Genomic DNA, 20,973 nt, shown 5'->3' with positions numbered 1-20,973 from the left:
GGTTTACAAACAGGCCTTTTATATCTACCACTCTCCCGGTCGGCGGGGTGGTGTTGCCCTCTGGGAGAGGTAAAGTATAGTAATTCGTCATCACTGTGGCCTCCGCGATTAGCACCTGCAACGCGTTACACGTCCGTCCCATTCGGCGAGTTTTCAATAGAAGTTCACTTTTGTCAATACCTTAAGACACCGCGAGGTGGCGATCTCAGCCCAAGCGTCGTAAAATCGTCGGCCTTGCTCGTAGCATCACGCTAATCCAAACAAAAAATAGCTCTGCGACGCGCGCCTGCCTCACCTGGCTGTAACACCGCGTTCCCCGCTCACGCGCTCGCCCCGAGAAAAATCGCGGCCGGGATACTGGGGCGGCACGTCGCGCTTTGCGTTTCCCTCTAGTCCGGCCGTGGTGTTCAATCACATTTTAACATGCCGCGGGATGGCGACCACGTTCGGCGTCCATTATGCGACACTCCTCTTGCTATCACACCTCGTTCTCTGATAACGCTTTCACCGTTAACTACTACAGCTAGCACAAGGGTTTCTTTAATCATTTAACATAGACGTTAGTCGTCGGGACGGAGATGTACCACCAATCATAAAAGTGGGTGCATCCAGGTTAAACGGTGCTATATCTGCCAGACATCAGTATACATTGTACAAACTCTCTTATATCAATGTACAGTAAACATTCAGTTACTTCTGTAAGGGCACGCTTTACTTTCGTGTTATTCCGATTCCTATGACGCAGGGATCAACCATCTTTTCGTCCTATACTTTGCCATATTTCATGGAGTACTATAACTTATTCCATAAAAGACCAGAACTAAGTCCAAGAGCTCGAAGTTGTGTGTGAAAAAGCACTGACAGCCGAGCGAAAACGTGCGCAACTTAAACAACAGCGTGCCGAAGCCGTAAATCGTAAACATCCCGCCCCACAAGCTTTAGAATGTACTTAGACAACTTTGCATTTCGTAATATGTATAAGGAAAAACATTTATGAAAACATGGCAGGTGTTGTGGAATCAGAAACCTTCAGTTTCGGTTTCGAATGCGTCTAATAGGGGTTGGAAAAATAGTCATAACATTCGAACGGCTCAAGATAACTACACAATTCTTTTTGCAAAATATTCTCGAATAGACAAGGAGCTTCAAAATGTCAAATACAAAAAAATCATAATTAAAAAATGCGTTTTCGAAGGTGGTGACCTACCTTAAGTTGCCTTGAACTTCTCAGTTGCTTGCAACGTTGCTTCCTACTGCTTGTTGTCTTGAACATTTTGCACATATTGAGCGACAGTTATCAACTGGACAGGTTGTTGATTATTCTTTGTTTTCAGTGGCCTAGACATCATGGCTATGATTTATCAGTAATCGCTTTGGTTTATTCTTATCACAGAACTTGTAGGTATTCCAAAATGCTACAACAAATTAACAACGATTCGTTCTTCGACGTTCACGTACACCCTTTTCATGGAGCTGACTACTTGTTCTTATAATATGGTGCTTAATCGCAGCTATGGCATTTCCGAAAATGAACGTTCAGTATAGAAGCATAATCTGGAATATACACATACTAGCCGCTGCCATTTAGAACAGCGTGTCTCGCACCCATTTTATTCCAAAGAGTGCTACAGCTGAGTCTTCTGTGAAAATCTTGTGGTTCCTGGCACATTTCTGTTAGAAAGGAGACAAAAGTGCGAGATATAAGAGTGTCGCCATACCAAATACTTGGCCAATAAAAAGATGAACATTCTGTATTGTGTGGGTGGGTGTATATTCCGAGAGAAATGAAGATGTGTAAAACGCATTTGGTTCAAATAAACTAACACCCATGCTAATAATATGAGCAAAACTTTATGACCTTAAGGCACGTGATTAAAACTACGTACAAAACCACAGTGTGAGAAAGATACATGCCTTAGGAGCAATTAGTGTCAAGTTTACAAAAAATGCAGACATCGAATTGCAGAATTCGTGCAGGGAAATTCGCTTTAGGGTTAATTCTCACCACTGCTGTTTATGTATAACTTTGCCGGTAGTTCTACGGTTTGTGACCGTTCTTGTGGGCCATAGTGTATATTTTTGAGCTTTCCGCCGTCTCATAGCTGGTATCTTCGTGTACTGCTATAATGAAATCAAATTTAAAGCATCCTTGCAGGTTATGCCATAAAACATGTTGAACGAAATGTAGTCACTTCAGCCGTCACATAACTTCGGTCTCGAGGCACAGCTGTAGCAAACACCACTGTATCTAATGAAATGATAAATATCGATTTCATAATATCAATTTCACCAGCAGCACTTGCCCGCGACTTTAGTGCAAGGTGTAAATCTTGTTTTAGAAGTGCAGCTACATAGCAATGCGGCAAATAGCTGCGCTTATAACCTTTCTATGAATTGAATGACCGGTTGAACGCTCGGTTGAACATCTCAAACAATATATGGGAAAATGGCATAATATATTGGGGTCTTCCGAAAAGTTTTTACTGTCTGGGTTCATTGGATGCAATCCAAGCTTCTGCGCGCGAGAATTTTCTGGCCTTGTTTCTATCGAAATGCAGAGGTTGCGGCCGGGATGAAACCCTACGATAACCTAGTTCACGATATCTGGTGATCAGAAATATTGCATATAAAATTTGGGACTCATAGAACGTGCTACTGTCAAGCGAATAATCCTCTCAGTATAATTCGCACCATCCCCGTACTGGAAATTATAATCGAACGGCTTTACTTACAACGCCGTCGTAGTAGAGGCCACTAGGATCTATGCCAGCCTGATCTTCTATCCAGTCCTGAATATAAAAAGATACGTCCGTTTTTGCACCAAGGGGCAACAAATTATTCGTGATAGACACCCTAAAATTACGCGAAAGAAATATTTTTCTACGCATGTTCAGTTTAAATTCATAACTTATCAGATAACAAGCATTTCAATTTTCTGAGTAGTCATATCGAAAGGTTCGCTGCGCGGCTTCACTCCACCCACATGATGTAACACACCTTCAAAACACGAAGATTAGTACGTGACCCTAAAAATGCTGGTGGAGTATTTTAGCACAGGAACACCGCCGAAACCACTGAGCCAGATAGATGGAAACTGGGCAGATATCGTGGTCGTATTTCATTTCCAAGAGAGTCATGGTACAACCCATGCAGCGTCTGTTCTGTAGTCGGATACAACTTAATAGATCTGCGGCATTTCCTCCTCAAAGGCGGAGGTACACAAGCCTGCACCAATGGGCGCGCACTTCAGGTTGATGTCATGAGCCGGACGGTCGGTCAGCCCACCTTCGGAGAACATTGCCGCGTGCATGAGCAGCACTATTTCTTTAGTCGTAGAGGTGATCGGCTGCTGTGCCTCGGTCGCCTGGGCGGGGCCTCTCCGGACTTTTTGAGTTGTATCGGACTATACATGTATAAATGCAGGAGAAGATTACTTCCTACGTAAAAGAAAGACCTAGTCTTGCAATCACAAAATTTTTGACAATCTGCACGATGAAATAGTTCGTAAACAATGTTTTAACAGCAGAGCTGTTTAAAGCCAAGGTAAGTCCCTTGGGATCTGTCGTCCGCACTTTCGGGCCCAGCTGCGAGAGCATAGCCTCTTGAGAGGGGCACTGGAGCCGACAGCTTATTGGTCTCGCACTGAGGTGCGACGACGACCCGGGATTTCTTCGTTCGCTGTCCCCGTCTCCCCGCGCAGCTTGGGTCTTTTATAGCCCTGGCCGATTCCCTGCATCAGCCAGTAGTTCGAAGCCTCTAATCAGGAACCGCCGTTGGTCGATGCCTTGAATAGGATCCGTGGATGAGAGAGCTTGCCGCACGTTGTGTGAGGAATGGCCGTCGGTTACGTCAGGCGCTGCGCAGAGGTTGCTGTGGGTTGCATGAGACTCCCGCCTTGGTTGGCACCACGGAGAAAGGAAAACTAAGGAGAGGCCCTATCGTATTTCAATGCATTGCGAAAAGTGTGGCGGAAGTGACGTCAGATTTATGGGGCAAACAAACCGGTATGGGGCAAACAAAACAGCAGACGCCCCGCGGCGTGCTCTCCGCGGTGGTTAGCTTCTGCGCAGATTTGTAGTCCCGGCGTAAACTTAGCGCGTATTGTGCGGTTCGCACGCAGTAAAATGTTGCAAGCAGACGTTTACCAGGCTGTTCGTGCGTGGCAGGCCCGAGCGCTGCGTGCTGAAATTCTTCGTGGAGCGTTCTTGTGCAACAGTACAAAATACCGGTACGTGCCGTGATCAAAAACGTTCAGCCCCTGCATCATCGTATTCGAACTCACCTAGCAGTGACTTACGCGTTCTGCTGGGCGTGAGGCCTTCCCTTTCTCGTAGCCCGATTTCCCGATCTGTTGCCGGATTAGCGGTTCTTTGTTCGTGTATATGGAGTGAGCGTAGTAGCTATTCGGCGCAACGCCAACCTATAGTTGACGTAACTTCGCGTCGAAAAGAGGACACCGCTGTATTGTATACGCGATCGTGCACGTAAAGTTTGTAATTCCAGTACGCCCACAACAACAAGCACGCAGCGAGCGCACACCGCACAATACATACATCACGTAGTCCGATAACAATAACATAAGTTTATTGCCCTTTCGTTGAACGACACATCCTCTAAAAACGTACGATGCCTTCGGCGCATGTTATGTACGGCGCGTCAGACGGCAAAAGCAAAAGTTCACGTGTGTTCTGAGTTGACACAATGAGTAAGAAGCAACAGAGCGCACATCCGAGAGCTTCGCATGCAGATACCATGCATTAGTGATCAGCAATGAAGCGAACGTGTACGTACACATGAAAAGTGACACCCGGTACTTTCCGCAGTGCACGCGATTTGCACCGGGTATACGCAACCATACGCAACAGCTGGGCATTGCGTAGCTTTCCTAAAGAACACACACAAGGAGCAGCATGCGTGAATCGACTGCGCCGCGCCGCCGCTTGCACGGCGAAAAAAAAGGCTCGAATCGCGCATGCGCTTGCAAACGACACGACGGAAATCGCGAAATGTTTCGAGGCTCCTTCGCTAGGAGGCGGTGCGGGTGTTTGCGATGTGGAGGCTTCACGAATGTGACGTCAGGGCCTCTCCTTATTTTTCCTTCCTCCATGGTTGGCACCCGTTGCATCAGGCACCTCGCTGGTGTTGATGCTGGTTGCATCAGACAGTCTATCGATGTTGACACCACTTGCGTCAGACGTTCTTCCAGCTTGCATTCCTTGCCGAAGCAAGGAAGTTTGGGTGGGGAGCCTTGGCCTAACAAAGCCTAGTGTAGCGAATTTAGCCTGGCAGAGAAAAAGCAGCGAGTGGAGAGGGTGAAGCTGGGTAGAGAGGAGGAGAGCAAAGAGGAAGCAAAGAGGTGGGGTTGTAGCAAGTGCTATAGAGAGGAGGTTTGGATGTATCGAACCTCTGCGCTAATAGATGTGTCTTCTTTTAACATCATTTTGCAGTGTACTCTTGCACGTAATCACTCTACGGAATACACTACCATGTTCGACACGTCGTACGACGTGCCGCTTTCCGCGAGCCACGCCAAAAACTATAACATTTCGTTGCTCGAAATGAACATAACTGAAAACGAATTTGCACAATATTTCTGGCCTGAGATTCGATTCTCTTCATGAAAAAAAACAGAACATGAACGACCTCGTCATAAATGGATGTTGAATTACAGTTGGATTACGATAAATTACTGTAAGACACATAAATCAACGTGCTATGACATTATTCTTGTTGCGATAGAATATAGAGACGCCGCCAAAACGGGAGGCTGCTATTTTCAGCTGCTGAATCGAAGAACAGCTATGAGCAGTCCAATGTGCCCGCGACGCAGCAGAGAGACTTGGTCTTTCTGTTGAGACGTGGGGGCGGCCCGCAACGTGCTAGGGCGCGTTCCGAGGGAGCAAAATAAAGTTTATTCATCTCTGCATCCATCAGCAACATAAAATGAGCGAGTACGAAATTTTATAGTCCATCAAATGATGGTGTATTAAACACTAAAATTAGCGAAAATACTTAAATATCCTGCCCGTGGTCGCCGGCATTGTTGTAATAATGGAACACTACAGAATATAACAATTTTTTTTCGTACAGAAAATTACCCTATGGTATAAGCACAGGTTAACTTTGGAGTACAGCGCAATTTACACAAGACGCAGACGAGTAAACAGCTCAAGGTGCTACTCACGAATTGGCTTTATTTTATACCAATACAATGCATTCTTTCGCGTATTAAATCTGAGTTGTAAGTAGCGCCTTGTCCCGTTTACTCGTCTGCGCCATGTGCTCTTTGCGCTGCACTCAAGAATGAGCCTTTTCCCAACAATAACTGCAGAGTTCTTGCCGCGAGAAGTCGCTTTGTAAGTTAAGAATTGCGAAAGCAAATGTGTGGCACCGCCACTTCCAAGTTCCCGATCAAACTTTGTGTGGGATGGATGGATGGATGGAAGAACTTTATTTGGGTCCAATAAGTCGCGCTATATTCCTAGTTCGTAGCAGGACACTCCCACGTTGGGACCGAAAGGCCTAGCCTTTCGGCCGCTTTGCGGGCTTTCTGTGGGACCATACTTTCTTTTACGGCGTCTAATAGGGCGTCTATAGTCCTTAAGACTCATTGACACTTGAGACTCACCGGTTGCGCGACCAGGTTTGTCGCAAAGCGACTGCTTTGGCTCAGTCTCTCGCTACTCTTCTCAGTCGCGCGACCGCAACCCCTTCAACCAATGAGATGCGCAGGAAGAGAGCGGCAGCTTATTTACGGGGCAATGGCAATGCGAGAAGGCCTGAATTCTTTGTGGCGATGGGTATAAGTTTCACGCAGGTGTGAACATTGGTCGCCTTAAGTAGCGTTTTAGTCGCCACTTGCAAATGGCCGCGCGACCGAAGCTTCTAGCAGGTATGAATGGGCCTTTTATTGGTTAATATGAAGTATGTACGTTTCCGTCCGACGGGGCAAGAGACCTGAAGTACGAAGTTCGAGAAATCTTTTTTAGCCAACGTGTCAAAATATGGTGGAATTCGTGACGCCACGCAGACGTTCATAAAAAAAATTTGTGTGCGAAATTTTAAAAAGTTATACGTTGGCCTTCATTTTCAATCGTATTACTTAGCGTAGCCCTTAAAATTAGGGACAGTGGGATTACCAAAGCGTAATTTATCAGTTTAAATTGCTTGATTGCTTCACTTTAGTGCCCATTTAAAAAAATTCGGCAGATCCCACGTACCGTGGGAGTCGATGTTATGCGACGCATGCGGCGGGAAGGTGACTGTGGCGTAATGTTTTTACTGAGCGAAACGTTACGAAATGACGCTAAATATTTGTATAAATTTTATACGCACACATATATGTTGAAGAGCCGCATATGCGTTATATAACCAGTTGCTTACAGTTGGGTAACGCTGGCAACGGCAACGTGGGTATTACCAACACCAGAAGCTGTAAGCTGATATGTAGTGCTTATACTTGTCCCTTATGATGGAGAACGCACGCACGTTTCATGAATCCGTGTACATGCGTGGAAGAGGTTCTTGGCAGTTCTTGAACAAGGTCATTATCGCCGTGATCAGTGAGCCCCAGCAGCTGGTCATGACTTGTTATCGGATCTGGTCGTGATCGCGGTGACGAGGGGTCCATGTGTAGTGAAGTATGAGGTATAGTACAGCTTGTTGGAAAGTGTGAATGCCTCGGTCATTTCGTCGACAAATTGTCTGTCGATATAGACCGTCGAGGCTGCTAGGCTTGGATAGTGCTCCGTAGAAAAACATCAGTGGATGGTGCTTGTCGTATTCGTGGACTGCTTCGGCGTATGTGGTTTACGTAGCCCAGTCTACAGAGCGGCTGTCAATCAATCTGGCATCATCCTCAGTCAGCATGAGGCCATCGCCCAGCCTCGTAAGAAATGAAGAGGACACTGCGTCGTTCTGGCGGACTAAGTGCACTTTACGGCGCGATGATGTGAATATCATACGTAACTTTCGTTAATCCATTCCTCCGAGGTCTAGCAGTGCTTCAATATACCTCGCTGAATCATGGGAATACCAAATGTTGTGTTTATTAGAGTGCTATAAAAGCGGAGGGAACACAGGAACCACCGACGTTAATCTATTATGACGCCTGCATCGTACGAGTATCTAGTAGTGTTTATTGCTTTCTTGCAAAATTTGATAGCGAGCACCACAACCACAATTGACGTTGCACCGGCATTACGCCTGCATAGGCTGTTTTTCCAAACCAGTTTGTAGATCTGGCGTGGCTCTGTGGAAGAATACCTGATTGCCACGCAGAATTCTTGGGTTCGATTCCTGCTGGGATCGTAATTTTCATTCTTTCCATTCGTCGGGTCAACGCTGCCGATGTTGGTTTTTCTTAACGCTCTCCCATTTAAGTTACCAATGTCTGTTATCGTCGTCCCTGTGTATAAACTGTCAATCACCTGTGGCGCATACCCGTACACCGCGGCCCGCGGTAAACGGGTTTGTGCCAGACGTGTCTGGAGGAAAGGGTTTGACGACGTACGCGACAGGATTTTCACGATATCTATGTCATGACCCGACAGTCATATTCATGAAATCCTCTTACCCTTCCATGCCAATTTTGGTCTACACCAAGTTAAGGGGGCGATCATAAGAACACCCAGACGTAGGCGGCTAGATAGATAGATAGACACGTAGATAGAAACGCTCTTAGTGCCGAAGGTTCGCTAAGAAATGCTTCGCATTTAAAACTTCACTGACAGTTCCGACGGAGCATAAGCACACATTGTACGAACTTGCTACAAAAGGTAACGTGCCAAGTGGAGACAATATAGACTGCCAGCAGAGTGCCACATCTTCTGCAGTGTCTGCTGAGAAAACAATAAATGAAGTAGCATTTTCAACGCGGATGGCAGCAGCGGCAAACACGATAGTCCAGATGAAGAAGACGGTAAGCCAGGTCCATTCTCTTCTTGAACTTGTCTTTCCTCTTTTGCACCCGCTTGAATTGTCCATTTTATGATGCACGAGCTAGCTCAGTTCACGGTTTCGTATCACTTGGAAAATTACTTTGAATAAGCAGTGTAAAAGATTATTATAATTAGGCGTCCATTGCGACTTGAACAATTTGAACGAGGGCACTTTGTTTTAGAGGCTGGTGTCACGATCTCAGCTTCATCGCGAAAGGAGATATTATTTCATGATTTAATTATAACCGAGTTAATCCAACAGATTGGGAAGAAAACTAGCCCCTGGAGTCTCCCCTCTCTCGGTGATTTGAAATTGGAATTGGAATCAGGTTGCGCACTATTTATTTACTGTGATTCTTTTTTGATATAATGAATAATAAAGACAATTAAAGCAAAATGCTGACCACAATAAAAGCAAAAAGCAAGACGTTTAGGCTCCCATACGGTAGCGTTGTTCACAAAAGTTTTAATACTGCGTCTTGTTACAATTGTCTTCTTCACGTGTGTACCTGACCAGACGGGTTTCCGTCCAACTCTCGACTTCATAATGAATATTACTTTCCATATGGTTTGTAATTACTTTTCTATGGATACGTATCCACTGCTGCTAGCTTTTTCATCACAATAAACACATCTCGAATAATAGCACTCATAATAGCAAGGTGCAGAGTACGCCACTGAATAACAGTATTCAGGAATACATGCAGCTTTTTTAACATTAGAGGCACATCAACGATGATGCCTAAATCTTCATTTAACCATCAAGTCGCCACACTCACCGGGTTCAGGCGCACGGTGAGTAGTGATGACATATTTGCAACGCATACGTATACCGATTCCCGGTATGCATCAGAACCCTGTAAATGCATTACAAATCCCCTTAATGCATTTGCATGGTGGCTTGACAGTATTCATGTCAAGCTAAAAGAACTTCAATACGCCCTTACATTTTACGAAGAAAGTCAGTAGTTTCGCGAATACGGCGTGAGCCGAAACTTGGAAAGGAAGTGGCACCGCTGTTACGTATCACATATTGGAGCACGGGCATGAATGCAAATGTAATTATTTATTCTGCACTAAAGTTCTCACGACTGCTGTTAATAAGATGACGGGCTATAGTCGCACTATAGAACGGTCTTGAGGTCCATAAGAATACTTGGGCGGATATGTTTCATACTATATAGATATGGAGTGAGCTGTAGTGCTAAGTGCAATATTTCTAGCATAATGTTTTACTACAGCTGTTGAGCTCAAACAGTGCGAATCCGCGAAATGAATGAAGTTATTCCAGGATAGCTATTTGCGCTGAAACTTACTGCGAACCTTTTGTTTCCACAGCGTTCCCTGTGTCGTACAAGGTTAATTATGAGCACTGATGACTTGCACAATCGAGGTAGCGCCGGTCCAGCACGAACGCAGATCGCGCGCATACCAACACACGACAAGGCATTTGTTCTTGCCCATCTTTACTGGAGCTAGCGTTTCCTGAGATTGAGCGTTCCGATATAACAAACTGGCAACTATATTGGTTGGAGTAGTTGAAATATTACAGTGTGTAACGAAGAGGATAAGATGAGCACACATTCATAACGAAGAGTTATGAACTGCCTACAGTTTTCGTAGCTTACACAGTGCACCGCATTATCGTGTCGTGTGGGTGCATGGGAAAGTTGGGTCGCTGGCTGAAAACAGAAATGGTCCAGCATAGCAACAGCGTTAGTGTTTAAACTATAAACGAAGTTTTCCATCACGCGAAGCGCGGATGCAGTGCAGCGCTCTCACCTTCGCGTTCTTCAAAGGCAGATACTTGTGAAAGCAGATGCGGAACACGAGGCACATTTTGTATGCTGCCTGCACAAAGAAAAAAAAAGCCTCTAAAATACGCAATGGACGCTAAAGATCCGTCCTAAGTGTGATCTGTGTCACTTTAAAACACGAATAAGGTCGACGGTCTAGCATCTAAATAGTGGAAGTTATCTCTCCATATTTTATTGCAATAGTGAGGGAAAATTACTCATTGTAGTACTCGGGCTCTGTTGGTAAACAATGAGGCTTTAAGCCTGTGTGTCATAACACGTGAATGCGATGCAATCGCCGGGCAGAATCCTAGAACCGTCGAATAGGTCCCCCGAAACGAACCACAAAAGCAGGGACAATTTAAGAGTAGGTCCTTTCGGTGCGACTGTGAATACCGTTTGTGTTCCAAAGACGGACTCAAAGTCCAGAGTTGATAAGCACGAATATTTGGCACAGCCCATACGTAGTACATTGTGGGAACTAATTTCATGCGAAGCAATCAGTCAGCAACTGCTTATACCGCACTTTGAGGCGGGCTTTACGAGGCGGATCGACGTTTTTGTGTAATTTTAGTAGTGTGCATATCGTGCTCTTACCAGACACGTTGACTACACTGGCGTTTCGATAGAAGAGCATTGTGATGATGATGCTGATGACAATAGTAGATTCTCCGGCGCAAGGGTAACTGAGGCCAAACAGCGCCAAACACGAGGTTACGATTGACTCCAGAGAATAAGCGCAGTCAAGCCCGACTATTTCGAAACCCGGATGGACAGAATTGTCCCCTATGTAGAACTAGTGTTGAGTAAGGAGATTCATGAACGTCAGTGCATAGGAAAATCTACGGCCACACCAAATAAAAATAGTCTAAACATTTTATGCACTGGAACTCTGGCAGCGTAAAACACCCCAAGAAGTTGGCTGTCCCTTACACTATATCGGCGATTCCCTTATGGTATACGCCGAGGGACTAGTCAATGGGGGAATATGAAAGGACTTTAAATGTTCTTGAATATTCTCAAGTCCTTGCGTGTAAGCGCATTTAATTGTTTCAACATTGTTGTTAAAACCCATCTGGGTTGTATTTTGTTTTAACCAACCAGGTGTGCGTGTATGCCAGATGTTTGTACTGCCCTAAATAGAGAATATACTTTTTTTCTGTTATCGGCTCTTCCCTCTGACTCTGTCCTTGGAGCACAAGCGGCAGTCGCTGGCGCACTAAAATGACCTGCTGTGAAATTGTCCGTGATATCGTGGTGTGTTTCTGGGAGTCGATACGTGTGCTCTTGGAATCTGCCCGGCGATTGCCCCCCATTAACTGAGTTGTGACAGATAGAATAATCCGAGCTTGTCACGTGAGATCTCAAGATAGCAATTTTTTGAGAAGACCAGTACAATAATTGTGCGAGCTCCACTTGCACAACGCTGGGATATGTAGAAAAGAAAAAAAAAGATTAAAGGCGGACAAGCGAGCGCTGCGAAAAGAAGTTGGAACGTTGAGTAGCTCTCGCTCTGATTTTTTCGCGGATCGCTAGCTCCTTCACAGTACCTCAGCCGAAGGCAAATAAATCGTTATCGTTTGGCACGTTTTACTACTACATTATTGTTTTAAGTATGCAAATAGTACTTAAGTTTAGCCTTGAAGGCAAACTTCACATCTGCACATATGACAGCTACACTGCGCGGCTCATCATTGTTGCAACGATATGGAGCACCTAGCGCATTTTGCAGCGCAATATCATGAGCTGACGGTCGATTCTGTGTAAACACAATGAAAAAAGTGAAGTTTAGTGGGCGAATTCACAAAACTTCCCTATCGTAACGCGCTTTTCCATTGGTCATCCTGCTCCGCTAATTAAATCTCGCATCCTGATTGGCTGAATTATTTTCTTGCAAAAACATTTAGCGTAAGACGTGTTTGTGAATATGAGCCCAGATCAACGGTGCCCTGAAGATGTTATTTTTCATTGAATTCTGTTCATCAAATAGTACTACAGGACGCTAAGCGCTAGCATGCTCAACGAAGATATCTAATGATCATTTATATAGGGATCTTACAAGCAATTTGTGTGACAAAAAACTGCATTGCAGTTCTACGCTTGCCATTGGACACATTGCACAGAGAGAGCGTTAGGCGCAAGTGCCAGCATGTCATGTGGTGAAGCTGCCCTATGGTGCAGTGAGAAGATTGCCTTTAAATGATATGTGAAAAAAAGTCACAGTTTCGCCGCAAGGGCGAAGCAATGAATGCGATAGCAAGAAATTAATGCTATACGAAGTGAGGCTCGCCAATGGATACTCTCAGTTTGAACAGCGTTCCTGTTGCAAAGGCGGCCGAAGCAGCGAAGGAAACTAGCGTGCTTCAACTGTCGAGCTGTGACACTTGATAGTTCGCGCTCATCTTCTGTTTGTTCGTTTAGCGGCGTCCCTTCAGCTCGAGTGACTTTCGTACGCTCGGTAACATGAGCGCGGACATCACGGTGAAAGCGTGAAACATTCCTCTTCCCCTCACCGCGAGAAAACCGCGCGAGCAGACAACGGAAGGGCAATGTTCTCGCTGCGCAAATATAAGAAGCGAGCGAGCTCGACGACGACTTTTAAATGCGCCCGTCGCGCTGCTAGCGCCATCTCGCTGGTAATGAAGAAAGCTTATTATCGCCTGCCGTCTGTGAGTCCGTCCAGCGGTAAAGGGTATGTATATAACGCTCGCCGTTAGCTACGTGGAGGATCTGCGTTTCGTGGCGTAGTGGATAGCGCCACTCGCTGCGGAACAAGAGGTCCCTGGTTCGATTCCGCGCTTCGGAAGCATTTTTCTGAATTATTTTTCTTTGGGGCTTTATATATATATATATATATATATATATATATATATATATATACATATACGGTGCATGGCGGCGACGGCGACGGCAAAATCCAGCCGAGACTGTCCATATAATTGCTATCGCAATAAAACGCTGAGCTTCTCTTAAACGGCCGCTATGGTCACTCGAAGGCGCAGCGATGCATTAAAGACCTAAATCTCGCGTGAAAGTCGGATGAGTTGTTCGTCTCGTGGTGGATCACTTCGTGCTTGTCGAGCCCTCCCGGCATTTCATAGCTGTTCGTCATACCACCCAATACACAGGGCCACAGTTCAGCATCTTTAGTAGAGCACCCTTTCCGCGCTGCTTCATAGCTGTTAGTAGGCCGAGTCACCTGAACGTTCGCGAGCCAGGCTTGGAAGATGACGTGATATTTTCTACACTCTCGTGTCGTAGCCGCGGATTTCGTTTAAGGTCACATTCGCGCGATAAGCATGAGGCCTTTGCCTTAATAACAAAACTTGTTAGGTTAGAACGACTGGCTAGTAAGTCATAGAACCTGATCACACTGTCGCGTTTTTCGTTGTGTGTTATCCACTGCAAATTTAAAACAGTGCTCTTACGTTGACGATTTCCGATTACGGAAGGCAGTTTTGTACAAGAAAAGAATTCAAATATCACACTGCAATGCGTACCCTTTGGAACATCTTGGGTGAAAACTTGTACTTGCTTGCGACCGGCAGGAAGCACTTGTCCATTAGCTTCGCCCCTAACTGAGTTGCCTTTGCTTTCTGAGCAATTCCTGAAAGGCAAGAAATTGAGGAATATCGTAGGCCTATTTGAAAACTTACAAATATCGGCGATTCAATGTATTTTGAAGGCACACAGTAGTTAAGCAATCAATCAGTTTACACTGATAAAAAGGTTTGCAAACTCTATTGTCGTGATTCATAACGAATTGAATTGTGCAGCGCACAATACAAGGCGAAATACGAAGAAGCACACACGGAGAGCACTGACCGCGTGTGCTTCTTAGTTTTTCGTCTTGTATTCTGCGCTGTACAATTCGTTATGAATCAAGACCAACTGGCCCGGCTGTCAGTTCTATTGTCGTGAGTTTCAAATCGCAGCTTTAGTTTCACAGGAAGAGATAAGGGCAAAACTTTCATTTATAAATATCGCTCTCAAATCTCCGCACATGAATGTCGGTGTGACGCCTAAAATTGGACCGACTTTTTTGTACATGGACCACATCATCGTAACAAAATTTCCTAAAACTCTGTGCGCAAAGGTTCACATTTTTACCGACTCAGAGCTCTGCAGGCTTTAGCAGGTGTCGTCAAATTCTATCACGTCAAGATGAGCTGGCACAGAAATTCCAAAGTGGCGTCGCCAACTGCGTTTTTCATTTGCGCGTTTTCTCGCTTATCCGAACGTCTGCTCGCCACAAGAGGGGCATTATTATTTTGTGAGAGGGTTACCAACTAATAATGGCAAAATGGTTTTTTATAGCTTTTTAAAAAGCAAATATCTAACTCACTGAACGAAGCGGCAGTCCTTAGCAGCCAGGGTATTGGTCCACTTCGCGCAGCAATATTTGAGGGAAGCTTAATGGAGCATATTTGCAGTGCTAGCGAAATTTAAGTCATGATGGAAATCTAAAAAAAAAATTATTCATGCGCAATACCGAATACGTTGCATTGTAGTGGCAGTGACGTGAGTGTTTCGTATGTTCTTGAAAAAACTATGAGTGCACAGATCGTCCGTTAAGATCGGTGTGTGAGACTGGTCATTTTGTATCGGCCATCGATAAAGTAATCAAAGAAAGAGTATCAGGCTATCATCTCGAGCATTCAGAAGAAATGGATGCGGTCATTTTTGCATAAATTGTTATATCGGAAGTTATTGCGCATATAAGGCCCGAAACTGTAGGTGTTGCACCGACAACAATCTGGTTTCCTCTGGTTAGTTTACTGTTAGTATTCCTATGAAATGACACAACGCCAAATCCAGTGAACGTTTGTGGAGTGGAGTGAATTTACTTAGATTCGTGTTCAATCACCGTAAACTAAACCGCACAATTTTTGTTCGTGTCCTTTCAGTTCAGGAATATTGAGAAAGCTGTGATCTTCGACGCCTAAATACCTTGAATGTCTTCGAGAGATGACCTGGCCTGGTTAGCTGAAGAAGCTCTTCGCGTCTATTTGCAATGTGTTCACGCGAAATGTTCCTCTCGACGCATAATTAACCTTTGATGATACTCGACAACGAGTATCAACGATTACCTACGTCAATGTCACGTGGTCGTGACATTGACGAAGGCAGCTGTCGGCATATTCGAGATGAAAAACTCGTTATTCGGGCGAACCTGCTCCCGGAAAAAGGAAAGTGCAAAGAACAAGCTATTCAAGCTGTACACTGATAGACGCAAGCACAGCGTTGGTCGTCGAGTAATCTGATCTGCGGCTAGGTGCGTCGGCATTTGTACACGCTGCGTCGAACATTAGAGTCTTGTCGCTGGTGATCACACTCATTCCCGAATGAAGTCAACTGTTCGCGTTTTCGTGCTCAAGCCTATCAGAAGATTCTGAAATAATGTGGAAGGCTCCCACACATTGGGGCGCTGTTCGCGCAAGATTGTGATTATACGTGTGACGGACCAGTTACATAAAAAATAGCAAAAGAAGCGCGCGTGGCATTGCCTCCCTTTGAAGAAAACATCGTCCCAATGCTTGTTACAAAACATGGAACGGAGAAAAAAAAAGTGCGCACCGAAATAAAGTACAATGATAGAGCAAAAAGTACAGACCTCAAGTTCGCTAAGGAGTATTAAATGGCTTAAGGCGTACGACATGGACGACTTCAGGGCGTGCGCGGCGCCGCTGTGAGTTCGTTATGCCGTCAGGGATGACATCGTAGTCTAGAGCGCCGAGACTTCGAAGCACCTTGTTTGGCCCGAAGCACCTTGTTTGGCCCGGGCGCGCCACAAGCAGTCGGCGTCAGAGTGCTTTCGTCGGGATTTGTAAACGACAGTAATGTCGCATTCTTGAAGTCTCAGACTCCATCTGGCGAGATGACCTCAAGGGTCCTTCAAGTTAGCTATCCAACACAAGGCGTGGAGGTCGCTCACAACATTGAAGGGCCTGCCGTAGGGGTAGAGGCGAAACTTTCACGTAGCTCAGATGATGGCAATCCAAGGCAGAAGTATTGGATAGCGACCGGCTCGCATAAGTGATAGCCCTTTCGAGTCCGTCAGTCCTCTGCGCAAAGGTGGCGCCGAGTCCTACGTTGCTTCCGTCGGTGTGAATTTTCGTATCGGCGTATCGGGGGCGTCTGGAGGCTCGTTTCAGTTCAGGAAATGCTTCGACTTGCACGGTTTCCCACCTGAATTCGACGTCGGCCTTCATGAGTTGCGTTAGTGGCTCGGATATCCGTCACAATTCTTTGATGAAGCGTCTGTAATAGGTACTGCGATCTACCCGGCACCTCCACCAGATGTCACGTGGTCGTGTCGTTGACGAAGGCAGCAGTCGGCGTGTTCGGGACAAACACTATTTAGGCGAACCTACGCCCGGAAAATGTAAGGGGCAAAGTACAAGGAATTCAAGCTGTACACTGATAGCGGCGAGTGCAGCGTACAATGAGCACAGCGTACACTGTATACACTGATAGCGGCGAGTACATAGAACATTGGAGTCTTTTCGTTGGGGGCCGCGCAAGTTGCAGAATAAACTCAACTGTTCACGCTTTCGCGCTCAATCCTATCAGAAGATTCTGAAATAATCTATAGGGTTGCGAGACATCCGGGGGTGGTTTGCCCAAGACAGTGATTATACGTGTAACGGACCAGTTACACACACAAAAAAAGATGCGCGCGTGGCAATACAAGGCGTAAGCCTCCCCGCAATAGGACCTAATAATGAAGCCAGGCAAATTGAAGAGGAGGACCATGGGCTGTGTTACCAAGACGCTTATTTGATGGCCGCAGCACAACTTTGATAAGCCTAACTAAGCGCTTTACGTTTATTTTCTTGCTATGAATTATGCTTGCAATAAATAATATGAAATACAGTTTTTCCTTACCCGTTTTTTCTTCGCAGACATCAAATTTCTCATCTTTGCATGCAGTAAAGGAACTGAGTCCGAGACTGATAAGCAAGCCCAGAGCTGAAGCTGCGAATGTTTTCTCGCGCATAGTTCAGCCGTTACTGCGCGTTGGTGTGGATGTATCTCGCATATAATAAATTTTCTGATCCGCGATCGTCCTTCGCCCTTCGCTTGTACCTGGCTGATTTAAGGCAAAAGTTGTAAGGTAGGGGACCGTGAGCATACACAACATAACTCACATAGCGCGCCAGAAACAGTGTTGCGACGACAGAGCCATTGGCGAGATTCACGTGAATTCACCTGTTGATGTGTGCCAGTTATAAATGATGCTAATGCAAGCAATCCGAATACGGCGTGTTTGAAGAGTGCATGCTCACTCTAGATCATTAATAAACGAACGTACGCCGCTTCAGGAGAGTGCCGTTTTTCAGTCGGTTGAAGCATGTATTCTGGAGAAAAAAATTCGGCAGTAGCTTAGCACTTTCTAGGAATGTGCATACGAAAGCCTACTTGGACATCCTGTAAATGGGCTGATGGTCGCTCCGATGATGCGCCCTTAAATATTGTGTTCTAGTCAGTGCTGCTGTCCTGTCGAGCTTTGTGGTGGTATTTCTTATAGACTTTGTATTTAAATTTGGTTAAACATTCTGTTAGTTTTCTGAAGAACTTCCCATAGGCGTTCGTATCTATTCTACTGACATTTATGAAACTTTATATTGATGTTTGTTGAACTTTGAAATATTAGGTGGCTGAACTTTAAATTATGGCGCGGTCCTGTGGAGAATATGCTGTACTACTACCGCATAAGTTAAGGTGCGTGTTTAAGCTTTCAAACCACGTTCTCTTTGTTATGTTGCAGTAAGCTCAGACCACGCCATCTGTACCGTTTAATTGCGCCGTTTATACACAGTCTACGGGATCCAATTGTCCAGTAGTGCCCGTGATGCAACTGTCTATGAAGTAGAATGAAGCATATTTAATCACTTTTAAACATTGCCGCTTGCGAAAAGCCAAATTGATATAGGTGCCTCCATCAGTAGTTGCCGTTCGCCACAAAGTTCATCACAGCACAGAAAGCTCAGCCGCAGAACAACGCAAAGCCCAAGTAAGCTTTTCGCCTTCTCTTCTTAGAAAGCTTTGGTCATAAACGCGCGATGTGATGGCCGTGTGGTTGCCTAGAGTCCGTGAAGGGCCCAAACTCGCTCGCCCAACTAAGTTTTTCTTAGCTTCAAACCGTCCCTATAATTTTTATTTTTTTTTACTCACGCGAGGGAAGCAAGCATGAAGCTGATGAAGCAGACATGCAGCTCATGTGCTCACGTGATTTTTTATTTTTTAATAAAGCAGCTGTTCAAGCTTGAACTAGGTCCGGCGGCGTTCGCAGAAACTGCGCATTTAATTGTGGAGCGATGACGACAGCATGCGTCATCTAACGACGCGTTGGAGGAGGGAAAGGAGAAGGAAAGTGGTGATGGGGAGAAGAAATAAAGAAAAGAAAATGAAATTTCTTGCCGAGGTGGCATTCGAACCCGGCTACCCGCGGCGCGAAGGCGAGCGTTGTAACAACGCGGCTATCCAGGCACGCTAGCAGAAAAAAAAGAATGCTACGGGCGAGAGAACAAGAAAATGGAATCAGTATAAATGTGTAAAATGAGTATAAATGAGTATAATGAATACACTGGGAATACACTGAGCGTCCGAACAGGGACAGAACGAGCTGGACAGGCGCTGGCAGTGTTACAGCAACCACAGACTGGGCAGCTCCGCCTCGTGTCTCGTGTGGAGCTTATGTCGAGATAACTACTGTCGAGATAAACAATAAGAAAGAAGGAAATAGAAAGAAAGAGACAAAGAAAACATAGAATAGTCATGCATAGCATAGTATAGCATGGAGGTGAAAAAGGGAAGTGAGGGAGAGGGAAAGAGGGAGGAGAGAGGGTGAAGCACAGCGTAGCCTTGTATACTACAGTTTACCAAGGGAGTGTGAAAGGGGAGTGAGAGTAGTGATAAGGTTGTAGGGAGTGGAGGAGGAGAAGGTGACCAGCTACGCTATGCCTTAGTCTTCGCACCAGTAAGGCGTAGCTGCCCCAGATTTTTTGTTTGACTCACGCGAACATCGCAAAGATGAAGTGAGCGAAATACACGCGTAATTGGAAAGCTAACGCGCAGATGGTGTGCTCACTTCTTTTACATGCGAAGCGTTTATATTCGAACTCAATGCACTTCAAGCGTATCTATCTATCTATCTATCTATCTATCTATCTATCTATATCTATCTATCATCTATCTATCTACTATCTATCTATCTATCTACTATACTATCTACTATCTATCTACTATCTATCTATCTATCTACTATCTATCTATCTATCTATCTATCTATCTATCTATCTATCTATCTATCTATCTATCTATCTATCTATCTATCTATCTATCTATCTATCTATCTTTTCCCTTTCCTCTAGACACGTGTGGCACACACCCGTATACCACGGGCCGTAGTTTACGGGTGTGCGCCGCAGGTGACTGACGGTTTATATGTGCCTAGGAACGGTGAGAACAGACATTGGTAATTTGCGTTGACCAGACGGATGCAAAGAATAAAAAATTCGGCATATTCCACGCGTTGTGGGAATCGGTTTCGTGCGAAGCAGTCAGCCAGTACTTCTATGCTGTATTTAATGGCTTTGAGCTAAGCGTCACGAGGTGGATCGACTACTTTTGTAGCTGTTTGCAGATCTTGAGCTTACCAGGCATGTCGACAGCACTGTCGTTTAAAGGGTAATTTGTGATGTGACGTAACGTTAGCCCTCCCATTAGAGTACATATGTCAGTATTAGCGAAACTAAATGCACTTTATAGTGCAGTCAAGCGAATATCATACGTAACATTAATTGTTAATTTATTCCTCCGGGCTCGCCAGGTCTAGAAACTGCTTTGTGAAAAGATCCTATGCAGGCGCACTGTCAGTGCAAGATCGACTGTGGTGTAGTGCTGGCTATCCAATTTTATAACAAAGCAATTAACTATACGTACGTACTCCCATGATAGAGGCGTCATGTCAGGTTAACTTCAATTGTGGTTCCAGCGTTGGCTTGGATTTTATAGCAGTCTAGTAAACATTACATTTGTATTCCGATGATTCAGCAGACTACATTCAAGCGTTGCTCGACCCCGAAGGAATACGCTAACGAAAGTTACGTATGATACATTATCGCACCGTAGCGTGCACTTCTTTTCGATAACACAGCCGACTGAGCTCCAACGCGAGTGCTGATACTACGTCCGTCAGACCTTATGTTACCATTTATACGCCAGTGTAGTGA

General features: G+C 45.2%; 1 protein-coding gene across 1 annotated transcript; it reads right to left on the bottom strand.

Moving 5' to 3' along the window:
• Positions 1-1,553: 1,553 nt before the first annotated feature.
• LOC119376260 (uncharacterized) lies at positions 1,554-17,757 on the bottom strand. The gene is made up of 6 exons (XM_037646167.1): positions 17,624-17,757; positions 14,236-14,342; positions 10,722-10,790; positions 9,719-9,796; positions 2,733-2,789; positions 1,554-1,671 (listed from the first exon to the last, which is right to left on the bottom strand). Exons 1-6 carry the CDS (start codon positions 17,733-17,735, stop codon positions 1,585-1,587), a joined length of 510 nt encoding a protein of 169 aa, XP_037502095.1. The 5' UTR covers positions 17,736-17,757; the 3' UTR covers positions 1,554-1,584.
• Positions 17,758-20,973: the final 3,216 nt, after the last annotated feature.

The sequence above is a fragment of the Rhipicephalus sanguineus genome, unplaced genomic scaffold (genome assembly GCF_013339695.2).
Source record: "Rhipicephalus sanguineus isolate Rsan-2018 unplaced genomic scaffold, BIME_Rsan_1.4 Seq1138, whole genome shotgun sequence".
Classification (NCBI taxonomy): domain Eukaryota; kingdom Metazoa; phylum Arthropoda; class Arachnida; order Ixodida; family Ixodidae; genus Rhipicephalus; species Rhipicephalus sanguineus.
This window is presented reverse-complemented; position numbering and strand designations above follow the sequence as displayed.

Bases quoted from the DNA above. Each gene is read 5' to 3' on its own strand.
- LOC119376260 (XM_037646167.1), bottom strand. From the start codon at position 17,735: ATGCGCGAGAAAACATTCGCAGCTTCAGCTCTGGGCTTGCTTATCAGT. The intron at 10,791-14,235 runs GTACGCATTGCA...TTCTTTGTGCAG, and splicing joins CACCCAAGATGTTCCAAAGG to GCAGCATACAAAATGTGCCT. The intron at 1,672-2,732 runs GTAAGTAAAGCC...CCTTTCTAACAG, and splicing joins GCCTCTACTACGACGGCGTT to AAATGTGCCAGGAACCACAA.